The sequence below is a fragment of the Gadus morhua genome, chromosome 22 (genome assembly GCF_902167405.1).
Source record: "Gadus morhua chromosome 22, gadMor3.0, whole genome shotgun sequence".
Taxonomy (NCBI): domain Eukaryota; kingdom Metazoa; phylum Chordata; class Actinopteri; order Gadiformes; family Gadidae; genus Gadus; species Gadus morhua.
In genome coordinates, this window is record NC_044069.1 from 5,811,548 (window position 1) to 5,828,126 (window position 16,579).

The 16,579-nt window shown below is 47.2% G+C and overlaps 1 protein-coding gene across 2 annotated transcripts; it reads left to right on the forward strand.

The window, feature by feature from the left end:
* Positions 1–4,702: 4,702 nt before the first annotated feature.
* cap1 (CAP, adenylate cyclase-associated protein 1 (yeast)) lies at positions 4,703–16,535 on the forward strand. 2 transcript variants are annotated; one of them, XM_030346305.1, is made up of 13 exons: positions 4,703–4,914; positions 7,961–8,068; positions 8,555–8,655; positions 8,747–8,824; positions 9,448–9,591; positions 10,247–10,332; positions 10,450–10,555; positions 11,119–11,302; positions 11,859–12,028; positions 12,872–12,995; positions 13,734–13,816; positions 14,246–14,389; positions 15,178–16,535. In XM_030346305.1, the coding sequence occupies exons 2-13, from the start codon at positions 7,963–7,965 to the stop codon at positions 15,259–15,261; spliced, it is 1,410 nt and encodes a 469-aa protein (XP_030202165.1). In that variant the 5' UTR covers positions 4,703–4,914; positions 7,961–7,962; the 3' UTR covers positions 15,262–16,535. The 2 variants fall into 2 exon arrangements, with proteins under 2 accessions (XP_030202165.1, XP_030202166.1); XM_030346306.1 differs by having other exon boundaries at positions 4,790–4,944.
* Positions 16,536–16,579: the final 44 nt, after the last annotated feature.

The window sequence follows — 16,579 nt, forward strand, 5'->3', positions numbered from 1 at the left end:
TGCATGTTTGGGCAAAGTTTCATGACTGTAAGTCAAAGGGGTCACGAGATATACTTGTTAGCGATGTTCGCGACCGAATCAGTTTAAATGAACGATGTTTTAACAACAACAAACCAAACTGATTCTTCTCTCTCGTTCGTTCGTCCTCAGACTCGACTCCTCCCAGACTCACTAGTCGCTGACTCACTGTTCGTTCACTGACTGTGAGTGGTGAAGAGGGAAGAGGCGTAGTGAGCGAGCGTACGATAATACGATCCAATATCAGTGAAATTTTAAATGCATGCTGTCTTTGTACTTTCTGTGTCATGCCAGATTAATCAAATATTTGATTGTCTCGTCAATCACCCGGGACCCCCACTATCATCGTTAAATCGAATCTATTATCTTGCTGAAATGGTAAACATCCAGTAATCAACGGTGCGGTACAGTTCGCGTTTCCACTGCCAAAAGTGGGCTGGGTCCAAAAATATGCTCATTGCACCGCGATTAACCCTAACTATTTTTCCGATGCGTATCTGTTGGGGGTATTAAGCGGTCTGAAAGGGTGCCGAAAAGTTGGAGCTGCACACACCGTCGGTTGATTGTCGACAGAATCGTCACTTCCGTTCGACAGACAGATCAAAACAAACAAACATAGTAACCGCAAGGTTCAACCCATTTTATTGAGCTTTTGAGACTTTGGCTCCCAGACTACCTATTAAAGAATACCTATTAAAGAATCTTTAATAGGTCCATCGGCCACGCCCCCACTCCTCCAGCACCATGTCGGGGTGATGAAGGCCACGCCCCCACTCCTCCAGCATTGTGTTAGGGTGATGGAGGCGTTCTCTGCATGTGCTATTGATGGTGTAAGAGGATTTTGAATTTCTAAGATGCTAACTTTCAGTATATTCAAAGTAGGATTGCAGAGATGGATTGTTTATTAGTTTGTTGGTTTTATTTATTTTTTATATTTATTTTTTATATATTTTAAGTGGTATGCCCACTGTGCTTAGCCAACAATTGGCCCATGATTTTGTAGCGAAGCATTATCCATGCTGTGGCATGTCCTTTCCACTAGATGGCAATGACAATTTAAAACCTTAAAAAAGATCCGGGGCTTTCGAAGTGAGATTCGGGGCTTCGTTCACGAAAGCCACCCCCATGCTCCGTGCCTGCTCGATTCCATATTATATGCATGTCCAGGCCTAGGCATAATTAATTAATTAATTAATTGGGTAAGGATTAAATAATTGTTATGAGTGCCATGGGGGGGGGGACATCCTACCCCCCCCCCCCCTTGCAGTACCCCAAAAACAGTGGTTACCGCCGATATATTACTCATAGTTTACTGTTAGATGTAAACAGCAAAGAAAGAGACATGTTAGAAGTCAACAACAACAACATTTGTTGCAGCAATATAAATTCCAAAAATACATGTGCAGCCGAAATTTACCAATCAAACGCCACGTTGCAATGCAACCCTATCAAAATTATTCCAGAGTGGTGAAGTCACGCCCCTTCCAGTAGATCCCATGGGACCTATGAGATTGAAAATATGAATGGGTTTCAATGGAGAAAAAGTAATTATTTTCTGGTCCCACTCTTAAAGGCCCACTATGCAACTTTTTTAGCCAAAATTACATTAATTATGCTGGTTGAGAGTTATTCTGATGGTTCTGCAACCATTTCTGGGTCGTTTGGTGGGGGTGTCATTGCCCCATGTCACCTCTCCAAGGAAAAAGCGCATATGCAACTTGCTCTGTTCGGACCGACACAATCCGGATGAGACGCAGCGGAAGTATCCAATCGCGCCTCGAAAATGTAGTCAGATTGTAGTTTCGAAAATGCTTTACGGCACAGACACACACCCAAACATGGCACCGGCTAGATATAAACAGCCATTTGCGAGGCAATTGTTGCATTCATCATGGATCAATCGACTGATAAGGGACCCAAGAGGCGACTGTCGGTGGAACAAAAGAAGAATGGACCAGAAAAGAGATCAGACACGAGTGAAAGGGGAACTATGCAACTTTTTTGGCTTGATTTACCTTAATATAACAGGCTAAGAGTCATTGTGATGGTTCTATTATACATTTTTGTTCGATTGTTCGTTGTTTCGACTCCCCCTTGCGCATCTTGGCGGAGAAAAGGAATATGTTTCTGCCGGCGACCCGCCGCCCACTCTCGCGGGAGTCTCGGGTCTCGCGAAGTAACGAATTGCTTTACGGCACAGACCCCCAAACACGGAACCGGCTCGATCCAAACACAAGTAACTAAGGGATTGTTACATTCATCATAGATCAGCCGACTAAAAAGAGACAGAGAAACCCAATGTCGGAGGAACAGAAGAAGAGGAAAGGGAGACTGACCGACAGAGAGGCCAGACACGAGTAAACGTTGGGCAAGCTTTTCAGGAATAGCGTGAACTGAAAGAAAAAGAAGACTGCAAATCATACGCCGACTTGGCCGTGTTGCTTTTGAAATTGAAAGTACCCTTGGGTGAACTTTGTCTTCGTGGTATTCTTGATGTTGATAGTCTCTGTACAAATGTGTTTGCTCAACCATTTTGTTGTGAGCCATGTAAAAAAAAAATTCTCGACCGTTTTGTTGTGAGCCCTGTATGTTTCTAGCTTGCTTGGTTGCAACCATATAAACACCTTTGTTTCCATGGGTGTTTTGCTGTTCGTCTGTCTCGTCCCCCAGATACTGACTGAATCCCCGAATCCAGGTTCTTGTTTATTTAGATTATTATGTTGGCCAACACTCTTGCACTGATTGTTCTGTTCAACCTAAGATAAAACAATTATAATCTAGGATATAAATTCTCCCCGTCAACTATAAAAAAGGATGGATTTATGTTTATTGCAATACAAATACACCATTTAAAAAATGTATAACCTTGCCTACACTTTATGAACATCTACTTCGGACATGGCTCCACGCATTCGCCGGCTTCTTTGAAAACAAATGCACATGGCTCGCGTAGAAGTGCATGGGGAAGGGTCGTCAACGAGTTGTTACGACAGTGTTGTAAAATATCTACTACGAAGCTGTAGGGGGGCGCTGTGTAGAGAAATGTGCGTGCCAAAACCAAGAAAACAGCGAAGAAATGCACGAAGTTGCATAGTGGGCCTTTAATATGCCCTGAATTAGACATATGTTGTTTGTGGATTTAAATTATATGCTTAGCTATGCTGCCCCCTTCCTACGTAGGAGGGGGCGCCAAAACTAACTTGCTCGTTTGGTAACTGTTGGCGGGGTACTTTCAGAGATGCATATCTCACTCAAAAAATCATGTACAGACTTTTTTCAAAGTTTGTATGCATATGGGAGAGACCCAAAACCACACCCCAAATCCCAGGAAAAATGTTGTTTTCATAATATGTCTCCTTAAATGGATGTTTCAGAGTGTTGGCAGGGGCGGTTCTGGGCACGGGCAAACCAGGCAGCCACCCGGGGGGCCGTTCTTTCGTGACACATGGGGGGCGCCACGGGCAGTTAAAAAAAAGAAAATCTGCGCCGCAAAGCGGTTTTCTATGATGTATCATAACACTATGTGGGGAATTGGCGCCCCCTGGCTGCCGGCGCACCTGCCTGTTGAAATGGTACCGTGCACAGACCCCCACCAGAGAGAGAGAGAGAGAGAGAGAGAGAGAGAGAGAGAGAGAGAGAGAGAGAGAGAGAGAGAGAGAGAGAGAGAGAGAGAGAGAGAGAGAGAGAGAGAGAGAGAGAGAGAGAGAGAGAGAGAGAGAGAGAGAGAGAGAGAGAGAGAGAGAGAGAGAGAGAGAGAGAGAGAGAGAGAGAGAGAGAGAGAGAGACGTTTTTCATTTTTGCTCCAACAAGGGACTACAACTATCCCATGGGATCTTTAAATATGCAATTTACACGAATAGGGTAGGTTTGCACGACACCTGCACCTGCAAGAAGAGCATGTTAAACCACATGTTTGCATTTGCGAAAGCAAATTTAGAAAGTAAAGTTCTGCTTCTTTCAAGGTCATCGTGATCAAATGGATTATTGATGACGTACAGTCCTGATGTAACCTGTTCTCAAATCAAGGGGTTATCTGTTCAAATAACCAGATGATTCATTCAAATCATGATTATTTCGCTCGGATGCAAGGCCGTGCAGACTCATTGCCCCTAGCCGTTCCCGTCTTGCATGCGATGCTCTGGATCAAATAAATAAATACATGCAAATACGTTTTCTCTGAGTTACAGAAAATTTCAACTGTGAACTTTTTGGGCCAAGACCCAACGTGCCTGGGATGCAGCATGTGACCCGAGTAACACCCAGAGTTTGCCAGAGGGGTTTGAAGGGGGCCCCCTATTTTTACTTGAGCCCCTGCCCCCCCAAATGTCTGTGCCGCACCTGCTCAGAAGTTATATTGTCTGCAGTTTGTGGTTTAGGAATTTGGTTCCCAACTGTCTTCTTTTGTAACACTCCTTGTCAATTAGTCCAACTGATTAAAGATTATGTTAATTATATCCTGCTTTGCCTGCACAAGGTACTTTGCAGATAATGAACCAAAAGTGTGTGAAGATACATTCAAGTTCATTACCATCAACGAACGATGGCGAGAACAACACCTCGTTTGGATGACACAAACACAAACATTCAGCCGCCACGTAAAAGATTAAATATTAAAACGTAAAAAATACTATTATCTTTGCGACACACGAATGCAGGAAGACGGAAAAAAATTAACTTCCGTTCCTTTTTTCTTTTGGACATTCTGCTGCTCTCTGACTCTTCGCTCCATATATGGAAGAGGAATAGCTCGCGCGAACAAGGGCGGAAACGTCGCGCGGTGACAGCCGGGAGCTCGAGCGATACAGGAAGAAAGCCCAAGCCTGCCCTGACTCGGATCTCTTCCACACCGATTGACTGCGATTAAGGATCAAAATCACTGCTTGATTAATCTAGCAGGTAAGGACGCTCCCGTTCCCCTCCGACACGGTTAGTGACATGCTTTAATGTGTGTGTGTTTATGTATGTATGAGTGTGTGTGACCAAAGCGTCCAGAAAGCTAACAATGCTCCACCGCCGCTCCCCTTCGCTCTGCACTGAATCATCCAGACATTATTTATTCCAGCTCGGTGTACCGCTCACTAGCCCAGGCTGCCACTAGCATGTCTACGCCTCCATGCTGTTCCCCCCCCCCCGCGTACCGTAACTTATCACGGTGTCGAAGTATGCAAAACGTGGAAACTTTCATTTTTTTCTGCACAGCAGTGCAACATTTTTGCTAACACTGGGGCAAGAAAAAAAATCCAGGAAACGCCGAAACAGCAGTCGGTGCGGGTCGTCGATCTGTAATGTGGCACCCACAGTGCCACATTACATATGTCAATACATCTAGCCTAACTGTTGTTCCTTCAGTCTGGGTGCTTGGCTTTATCTTAAGGCGTGTACAGTAGCTGTACTGAGTCGCATTACCCTCCAGACTCGGGTGCACCGTGGGGCCGTGAGGAGGCTGAGACGCAGCGCTACTGCCGGGGTTGGTTTGGCCTACTTCTGCCTGCAATGACCCGGTTCTCATAACAGACTGAAGGCCCGGGAGCTGCGCGGACTGCGGCTGTCTGGCTCCGGTTGTTGATCCAGAACAGGCAGAGAGCCGTGGCATGAACACACACATGCGACACCAGCTCAGTGTTTCTCATGTGATGAGGACGCTGTATTTACATGCACACCCTGGAAAAGTGTGGGGTATGCAAACAAATGGGGTCGTACCTGGGGACTTGAACCGCCGCAGCCGTGCATCGTCGGCAGTCAGCTAGGTCAGATGTAGGCGTGATTGATGCATGACTGTGCTGAAATACACTGACGCATAAACGATGATGGGGCTGATTAGAAACCGAGAAAGACAACTATTCTGTCACTGTTAGGATTCAATAATACTTGAGGGATTTATCAGGGGATTATTTGGCTCTTTCTGGGAAAGGCCTACTTGTTTTTTCTAGGTAGGGCTACAGAGTTGAGGGCTTTGGATGGGTAGGCTACCTGTTTGCTAGCTTCCGTTTTGCCTACGTGCCTATCCCCCCCCCCACACACACACACACACACACACACACACACACACACACACACACACACACACACACACACACACACACACACACACACACACACACACACACACACACACACCTATTCCTCGTAGGTGTGTGTGTGGTCATCCAGGAAGTGGACTTGGGTACCTACTTCCTGTTGCCGTACCTTTTTTTTTAAAATGACTAAAGTCATTGCCTCTCCCGCCAACCCTCCAACCTAAGATTTTATTATGTTATAAGCACAAGATGGAAATATTTTTAATCTAGAATGCTATTTTCTACGTTCAAGGTGATTGACTTCGATTTTCTGGCTTGAGTGGGATGCAAATGACTGTGCAATCTATTGATTAGACTCTTCTAGACAGACTTGTCATTGTTGTTGGTTTCGAGAGCACCCCTCTAAACTACCTCGATGTTTAGTGGTTAGATGAGGATTGAGGATACCAGAATGTGCTTGGACCAGGTTGAGAGTCGAGGTGGAAAAGGTCAGCATAAGCACTCGTTTGAAGACAATGGCCAGGAGCTAATGTGAGCCTATCTCAAAGAGAGAATACCTTTACCTGAAGTCACCAGGGGCGGTCTTGGTCAAACAAATGACGCAAGCGTCATGTTGGTTACACCGGTGTTACGCAATATCTGCCCTCTCCCTCCCTGTCTCTCTCGCTGACACAAAGGAATAATGTTTCAATGAACCTGTCTTAGCTCAGTAGCTAGAGCGGTTGCCTTGTAACCGAAAGGTTTCTGGTTCGATCCCCAGTTCCGCCTTGCATGGTTGACTCTGCAGTCGGTGTGTCAATGTGTGTATTAACCGATGTAAGTCGCTTTGGATAATAGCGTCTGCTAAATAATTAATTACTAATTGTCTAGTCAGTTAGTTGTATTGCTTTATATAGCAGCAGTTTTTAAAACTGCTGCTATATAAAGGGAGGTATAAACTGCTATAAAACTTTTATATAGAAGCAGTTTATAGATGTTGGTATATTTGATGCTACCTTCTGGTCTAAATACACGATTCTGAAGACTACAAACCCAATCACATCGATCGACACTTATCGATGATGTCTTGTTCTTTGTTGCATGATGTTGCCACATCCACATAACTTGATGGTTTTTCAGCAGGCATTGTTAGGATAACTGCCTGGAACGCCGTAGCCCCAGCAAGTCATCACTTGTGTTTGAGAAGTGTGTTTTGTAACCTACATACCATTTACGAGCACAGCCTGTTTCTGCATGAACCTCTGATCACATTCCACCCTCTCTGTCTCTCATCCCTGCCTTCATTAGGAGAGCCACGGCTCAACCTGGTCTGAGATTGGTCCTTTAACTCTTTGAGGCCTTGAGTCTGTCCGATCGTTATGCACCTAATATTTGCTTGGTTTCCTAGATGTGTGTTTTAGCTGTAGACCAAAAGCTTAAATGGTTTATTTTTTTGAAAGGAAAGCTGTTCATGTGTCATTGATGAACGACTGCCAAATGCTAAATGCATGAATTGCCTATTAGTTGCTCGTGGGCACATGAATTCAGTTTTAATCGTCAGATACCTTTTATTAACTTTGGAGCAACATGCCATCATGCAGCCATTGCGGTGGTACGCTCAAAATGTAATCTCAGAAAAACACCCGTCCTGAAATGCTGAATGCAGCGATATACACTATCTTCTGCTGCAAAATTAGCCAATTGTTGCTGAGAAAAACGACCTGCCTATCGGGCCGTCTCCATGGGGACACGGATGCCTCCACAATCGATGCGAGCCGCTCGAGATAAAAGCATCTTCTAAACAGAATGACTGACAGATCCGCTTCGGTCATCGTTCTTCTCTAGCCCGAACACCGCCGTCTGCATATCCCAGCTCTCTCATTGGCCGAGCGGGTCTCCTAATGCTCTTGTCCCCCCCCACCCCCACCCCCACCCCCCTGTCACAGGTATGGCAGAGCTGGCGAGTCTGGTGCAGCGGTTGGAGGTCGCAGTGGGTCGCCTGGAGGCGGCGTCGGGGAGCGCCGGGGGTCCGTCGCCCCCCGCTGGAGGAGGAGGTGAACTGCAGCCCGAGTGCGGCGTCGTAGCGCTGTCTGTTCTGCTTACAAAGCTCTAAGGCTGTACACATAGTCTAACCCCCTTTAAACCTCAGTGCGCTTTGCATTGGATGCAAGCATCTGCTAAATGCTAAACGACTCAAAAGTGAGCGTTAATGGATTGACCCTGGTTTCCATGTTGTCTAATGAGGAACTACTTTGTTGCGCTGAAGTTGGGGCAGTCTGATAAACCGATGAGGGTATTTCCGTTTGAGGAAGCTTTAACGTTAAATAGAGAACAGGGCACCGTTTACATTAACGTAATCTCGGTTCTCCCTGAGGGCCATGTGACCCAGGCTAACACCTAGCCTCGGGGGGGGGGGGGGGCGTCAGAAGGAACAGGGCTGGAGGGTGTTACTACGTGTTGTCGCTGCGTGTCTCCATCTCTCTCTGACTTCCTGTTTGTGGTTTGTTTACTCCCCGTTCACGCGGCGACACCCTCGGCAGCCATGTCTGCGTACGTGGGGGCCTACGATGACATCCTCAGCGGCCCCGTGGCCCAGTACATGGCCCTCAGCAAAGAGATCGGGGGGGACGTCCTGAAACACGTGAGCCAATCAAAAAACCCCTTTCTCACCGAGCGGTTCCTCACTTTGGGCCACCTGCCGTTGCTAAGCGTCTTGTGTTTGCCGTCACCAGGCAGACATGATGAAGCAGGCGTTCTCCTGCCAGCGTCAGCTCCTGGCCACCGCCTCCGGATCACAGAAGCCCGCCGATGTAAGTCGTCTACATTTGACGTCCCATAATAGCCTCGAGACAGAGAGTTAAGCTCGGATGTGTATCTGTGTGTCTGTCTGGGGCGCATATAAACAAGTCCTAAGTGTGTGTGTGTCTGTGTGTGTGTGCGTGGTTTACAGTATATATTAGAGCCTGACCCATACTGGATTTTAGGGGTTATTAGGGAGTAAATGACTGATATCGACATTGCATTGAAGCCCTGGGCTAAACTAACCAATCCCCTGTAGTATGGGGAGGAGCTACTAACCTTCACACAGAACATGATGTAAAACTGTTAGCGTTGGGAGTGTTTACGCAGGTGTGCTCAGTCAAAACATTCAGAGGTTCAACCGCCGCGGTAGAGGTTTCGTAAAGAAGGCGATAACGTAAATGAATCGACACCATTTCTGAAGTTTTATCTTGGCGCACATCGTCAAACACGTGCACCGACTCGGATGCATCTGTCGTAGGGCCGATCTCGGCCAATAAGACCGGCCAACAGTACTTCGGTCGGGGTCCAGTCCGTAGGCCCGTTATGCTCGTGTTCCTCGGCGGAGTGATGGTTGCTTGTCTGCAATTGGTTGGTTCTTAACGATGAGAACCAACCCCCCCCCCCCCCCCAGGCGGTGCTGGCGGCCATGCTGCAGCCCGTCTCCAAGGTGATGGAGGCGGTGCAGAGCCTGCGGGAGCGGAGCCGCTCCTCGCCCCACTTCAACCACCTGTCCTCCGTCAGCGAGAGCGTGCCCGCCCTCGGATGGGTCGCCGTGGTGATTGACACACACACACACACACACACACACACACACACACACACACACACACACACACACACACACACACACACACACACACACACACACACACACACACACACACACACACACACACCACAAACACCACAAACACAGAACACACACACACACACAGAACACACACACAGGAGAACACACACACACACAGGAGAACACACACACAGGAGAACACACACAGGAACACACACACATACACACACACATACACACAGGAGAACACACACACAGGAACACACAGGAGAACAGACACACAGGAGTACACACACCACAAAACACACACAAACCCAATCAGGGAGCGTGAGTGTCTGGTCCTGGACGCTGAGCTGGCGAGCTGTGGGCATGGCGGGCTGCGGGCCACAGAGCCCTCTCTGTCGGGTCCGGACGCTCCTCAATCCAGCCTTTGTTAGAACCAGAGTCGGGATGAAAAGACGCTTGTTGACACCGCCAACAGAAGCTGATAACATATTGGCATGCAAATTCAATGCAGTCCAACCGCACTGGGCCTTTGTCCGTGCTTGGCCCATCACATGCGTGTGTATCATTTTTTGTGTATCTGCTCATCTGAAGCATTTCTAATACATGTTTTTGTTGTTATTGTTGTTGTTGTCAGGCTCCTAAGCCCGGGCCCTACGTCAAGGAGATGCAGGACTCCGCCATGTTCTACACCAACCGCGTGCTCAAGGACTACAAGGAGAAGTGAGTGGGAGCTGTTAGCGTAGCAATGCTAACCGGGCTAGCGTAGCATGCTAACCAGGTCAGCCGGGCAACCGGGCTAGTAGCAGGGGGTCTCTTCTAACCTTGGTTCCCTGGCAGGGACAAGACCCACGTGGACTGGGTGAAGGCCTACCTGTCCATCTGGACGGAGATGCAGAACTACATCAAGACGCATCACACCACAGGACTCGTCTGGAGCAAGACCGTAAGACCCGCCGGTCTTGCCCCCCCCCCCCCCCCCCCCCCCCCCCGCACAGCTGCTGTCAATCAAGGAGACACTTCCGGTTTTCTTTGTGTTTTTAAGTACTATAAAAACGACAGCCCCCTTCATTGAAACACACAGGCATTCGTTTATAGTGGGTTTTGTAGTTTTTAAGTATACATGAAACGGAGGAAAAATAAGATGTCCATTTTGTTAATTATTTTTTCAGTTAGACAAGGCAACTTTTTTTATGTTGCACTTTTCATACACGAGGCAGACTCAAAGTGCATCACATAGAAACATTGTCCAACAATACAATAAAATAAAAGATAAGAAAAAGAAAACATAGGCAAAGTTAAAAATGAGTTAGGTAGATAATAAAAAAATGAGTTAAAATAAATAAAGGCAAAGTTAATCTTTTTTTTTTTTTTTTACTTTTAATAATTATACTTCAAGAAAATAATTGTACGTCGTCAATACAAAGCTAAGAACGCACCATCGGACTGGATCTGTACCTGACGATATTATCGGATTCCAACGATGTGATGTCACTTCCTCCTCGGCAGGGACCCGTGGCCTCAGCCTGCGACGGCCCCCCCAGAGCCCCCGGCGGGTGTGGCCCTCCCCCCCCTCCCCCCGGACCCCCTCCCCCGCCCATGGCTGAGCCGTCCCAGGGCAGCGGGGGCGGTGCCGCCGAGACCCGCAACGCTCTGTTTGCCGCCATCAACAAGGGCTCTGACGTCACCACCGGTAGGAGGCCAGCGGCATTCTGGGAAAACTCTAGGGAGAACATTCTGGGAGAGCGGGACAGAAATCTTATCATATTGTTTTTGTTTTAAAGACAAGTAGGCAAGGCGACTTTACTTATAAAGAACTTTTCATCAACGAGGCAGACTCGACGTGTTTCAAATAAAAAAACATCGTCATACCTCAAAATTAAATAATGGTAAAAGAGAGTAAAAGAAAACAAAAAATGCATTGTAGAAAGTGAAATGTACTGTATTTAAGATTTAGCAGGACGCTAAAGCAAACATACAATAAAATGAAGTAATGAAATAGATGTGTAAAAGAAAACGAGGGCAAAGTTAAAATGAAAGTAAAACGTTCTCTCAAAGCATCCAGTTGATTTGTTTGTGTTTATAACTTGTCTTTCAAAATGAACTGGTGATATGCCGGTTTGTCTCTCTCTGTCGCTCACCCTCTCTCTCTGTCTCTCACCCTATCTCTCCCTCTCCATCTCCCTCATACTCTCTTTCCCTCTTTCTCCCTCACACTCCTCTCCCATCCACCCCCCCCCCCCCCCCAGGCCTGAAGCACGTCTCCGACACGGAGAAGACCCACAAGAACCCGGGCCTGAGAGTCCAGGCCCCCGTGCGCACGGGCCCCAAGCCCTTCTCCGCCAGCCCGGCCGCCGCCGCCTCCGTCAGCCGCAAGCTGCCCCCCGTCTTCGAGCTGGACGGCAAGAAGTGGAAAGTGGTGAGACATGCGTGTTGCTATGGCGACGATGTGGTGGCTTCTGGCCTCGGCTGCGGCCGGTTCTGTCATGAGTCACGGCCGGGGAATGACAACATGGGTTTAAGATAGGACTTCTTTAAATAGAGGACCCTTATAAGGTCACAACCTGGTATGGAGTCAGCTTCACTCAATTCTCTCTCTGTCCCCCTCTCTCGTTTGTGTGTGTGTGTGTGTGTGTGTCCCTCTCACGGTCTCTCGCTCTCATGTGTGTGTCTTCTCTTGGTCTCTCGCCCTCTCTCGTGTGTGTGTGTGTACGTGTTGGTCTCTCGTGTGTGTATTTTGGTCTCTCGCCTTCTTTCGTTTGTGTGCGTCTTCTCTTGGTCTCTCTTGTGCCCTCTCTCTCTCTCTCTCTCTTCTCTTCCCTTGGTCTCTCGCCCTCTCTCACCTCTGTGTGTTCCCTTGGTCTCTCGCCCTCTGTCTCTCATCTCTTCCCTTGGTCTCTCGCCCTCTCTCTCTCTCATCTCTTCCCTTGGTCTCTCACCCTCTGTCTCTCATCTCTTCCCTTGGTCTCTCGCCCTCTCTCTCTCTCATCTCTTCCCTTGGTCTCTCGCCCTCTCTCACCTCTGTATGTTCCCTTGGTCTCTCGCCCTCTTTCTCTCATCTCTTCCCTTGGTCTCTCGCCCTCTCTCTCTCATCTCTTCCCTTGGTCTCTCGCCCTCTCTCACCTCTGTGTGTTCCCTTGGTCTCTCGCCCTCTGTCTCTCATCTCTTCCCTTGGTCTCTCGCCCTCTCTCTCTCATCTCTTCCCTTGATCTCTCGCCCTCTCTCACCTCTGTGTGTTCCCTTGGTCTCTCGCCCTCTTTAGGAGAACCAGGCGGGCGTGCCTGGTCTGGTGATCAGCGAGACTGAGCTGAAGCAGGTGGTGTACACCTACAAGTGCAGCAACACCACCCTGACGGTGAAGGGCAAGATCAACTCCATCACCCTTGGTAAGTCCCCCCCCCACAGCCCCCCCTTCGCTCACTGTACACTAGGGATTATGGGAAAATCATAAGCACGATTATTTTGTTCAATATTGGAATAACGATTATTCAAACGATTATTATTGAGTTTGAAAACATGATGTATTTATTCAGCATTTCTCTCCAAAAAAACACCATGTACGGAGATCTTAATCTTAAAAAATACACAAAATGTTCAAATAGAAAATGTTCGAATCAGAAATAATGTACAAATATGTATCCAGCTGTTCTGCAATTTCTATAAAACATTTGATGAATAAAATCAATAATATAAAAACAAAGTTTAAACTCAATTATATTAGTTTGGTGATCGGTTGACGCAAAAATCACGATCAAAATTGGATTACCGTAATTGCACAGGCCTACTTTACACAGACGGCCGCCATCTTGAATTCTCCTCCCGGTACCTGTGTTGACGGTTTCTCTGCTAGCGGTTTCTTGTCCTGTACACAGGACAGCTGCGTGGTAATAATGAATGTAGAATGCAAAGCGTGGTCGAGGTTTGGAGCGGCGATGGTCATGGTTGGTTGGGCTGCTGCTGCTGTGCGCTGTGGCTGGGAAACATTGTGTTTCAATTCTTGGGACACAAAGTGTTGTTGGTCGACACATTCTGTGTGCGACGGCCATTAGCGGTGCGGACTAGCATGCGTTAACCAGGAGTATGATGATATAATGATGTTCGTGCTGTGGTTGTCCCTTTGGCAGACAACTGCCACAAGCTGGGCCTGGTGTTCGACGACGTGGTGGGCATCGTGGAGGTCATCAACTGCCGGGACGTCAAGGTCCAGGTAGGTCCGGTCGCACGCTGTGGACGAGTGTCCCCTGACCTTCCTTAAAGGGGACTGCAACAGGGATCAGTAGTGGTGTATTTTCATGAAACCCTCTTTTTTTTTTTTGTATTTATGTATGTATTTATCTCATATTTATTAAACTATGTTTGAAAATGTATTGTACATCCTATTATATAATGTAGAAAACTCCATAGAAACATGTATGAGCCCTGGATAGTTTGGTTTAATATGAAGTCCTTTTAAAAATGGACGCTTCACTACATCACCCACAATGCACTGGGGGTCGACCAATGAGAACAGGGTATTGGAGGTCTGCTAACTAAATCGTTGTAGGGTTTGCAGCAGTATTATCACGAGATGACGGGTCGTGTTTGTGACCGTCCAAAAAGGAATAATGAAGAAATGTGTGTCCGTCTGTCCGTCCAGGTGTTGGGTAAGATCCCCACCATCTCCATCAACAAGACGGACGGCTGCCACGTTTACCTGAGCAAGGACTCGCTGGCCTGTGAGATCATCAGCGCCAAGAGCTCCGAGATGAACATCCTGGTGCCCGACGCCGACGGAGAGTTTGTGAGTTAGCTTCTATACAGTCTGTCTCTTCAGCTTCTATACAGTCTGGGTCTGTCTCTTCAGCTTCTATACAGTCTCAGTCTGTCTCTTCAGCTTCTATACAGTCTGGGTCTGTCTCTTCAGCTTCTATACAGTCTCAGTCTGTCTCTTCAGCTTCTATACAGTCTGGGTCTGTCTCTTCAGCTTCTATACAGTCTCAGTCTGTCTCTTCAGCTTCTATACAGTCTCAGTCTGTCTCTTCAGCTTCTATACAGTCTGGGTCTGTCTGTCTTAAGCTTGTATACATTCAGTCTGCTTTAATACAATGCACATTCTCAGTCCGTCTCTCTTCAGCTTCTATACAGTCTCAGTCTGTCTGTCTCTCTTCAGCTTCTATACAGTCTCCGTCTGTCTGTCTCTCTCCAGCTTTTATACAGTCACTGTCTCTCTTCAGTCATCTGCTCTGTCTTAAGTCAACCATGAACCAGGGCCAGCAGTTTAGGTCTTGCCAGTGGGAGATCACACACACACCGCACTCTACCCACACGCACACACCTCTCTACCCATACATAAATACTTTATGGATCCTAAATGTATTTTTGGTAAAGTTTAACAGATGTTTTCTTACCAAAGTTCAGCATACCAATTCAGAGGATAAGTGATGTAATATAGAAAAAGTAGCTGAATGGAACATCAAATTCAAGCAGTGATTGGTAGTTATCAAAAGAGTCTCTCTCTGCACATACTTGCAGCATGTTTCCAGTCAGCTTATCGTTGGTTTGTTTGTTTGTTTGTTTGTTTTCCTCCAGACGGAGCTTCCCGTTCCCGAGCAGTTCAAGACCGTCTGGGATGGCAAGAAGCTCGTCACCACAAACACCGAGATCGCTGGATAGACGCAAATGCACAACCACAAACACACACACACCCCAATCCTATCAACAACAACCCTACCTTTTTTTTAGTTTTTTCGTAAATCGCAAAAGTGTATCAAATCTCCGATCACATCCGCTAACATTTCCGCTGACCGAAATTCGGACATTCCCCGTAATCCTCCCCCTTTGTGTATCAGCCAATCAACACCAAAGCTGTTCCTTCCATCAGCCAATGAGAGGACTGCTTGTCTCTTTATTTTTTTTTCTTGTTTTCTGGAGCGTTCCTCCAGCCAAACGCAGGGAGCAGCTTGTCGTTCTAATTGGTTGTTCAACTGAGTTCTAAAAGAGTTTGGCCAATCACAGAAGAGGCTGGTGTCATAATTCACTCCAGTGGGGGTGTGGCCACTGCTTTGCATAACGTAATCCGTAAGGCAGCCAACGTCCCCTAAAGGATCACGATCAGTCACAGCTTTTTGGTCCTCACCTTGCAGTAGCCAATAAGGTGACAGGACCGCGATGCCGTAGCCAATTAGACGATCAGACCGCAACGCTGTAGCCAATCATGTTTCTTCTTCTAGTCGGCCGTGGGCAGATCTTCCTGCGCCATTTTATGCAATGCTGTGTTGAAGTACATGCCACACCCCCCCCCCCCCCCCCCCCCTCTCTAGGGCAGAGGAGGACTCTCACGATATTAACCTTAGTAGGGGACCGGGACGGTTGCCAGTCTCAGAGCGCTTGCATAATGCCAATGCCGATTAGCTATTTTTGCGCGTGCTGTGATATAGCCTGGTTCTCTAATTAATATAGACATATTAATTAGACAAGTTAAAATAATAATCTGTAAATGAGGGAATGATCAAACCACTTCATGTACGACACCCCCCCCCCCCCCCCCCCCGTTATGGCACATTCCGTAAAGTATTCCAAGTGAACATTCCATTTCAGGAAGCGTAAAAGACTTCAAATCCCTTGGGTGTTGTAGTTCTCACGTGGATCCTGAATTTTTCTTTTTCATTCCTTCGCTAACAGTAAATGTGATAAGGCGAGCGTAACGGCAGGTTTTAAAACGGTTAAAGGAACTTCGGTAGTAGTAGTTACTGCTTGAGTCTTAAAGGATGGCCCCGCCCCTTCCTGTGGTCGGCTCCTGCCCCCCTCTCTCATAACGCTTGGTACCTTCTTCAATTCTTTCTTTACCTCTTTCTTTGGGTCCAGAATCAGAATTCTGCTCATTAGTACTCGAGACATCATTGATAAAATATAATGAAGTTGCAATAAAAACGCTGAATTTCTCCTGAGACTCGGGTCTGTTTTTTACAGTTTATTGTTTAGGGTCCTGAAG

Coding starts and splice junctions, on each gene's coding strand:
- cap1 (XM_030346305.1), top strand. CDS start 7,963: ATGGCAGAGCTGGCGAGTCTGGTGCAGCGGTTGGAGGTCGCAGTGGGT. Junction 8,656..8,746: donor GGGGGGACGTCCTGAAACAC/GTGAGCCAATCA, acceptor TGCCGTCACCAG/GCAGACATGATGAAGCAGGC. Junction 11,303..11,858: donor GGGCTCTGACGTCACCACCG/GTAGGAGGCCAG, acceptor CCCCCCCCCCAG/GCCTGAAGCACGTCTCCGAC.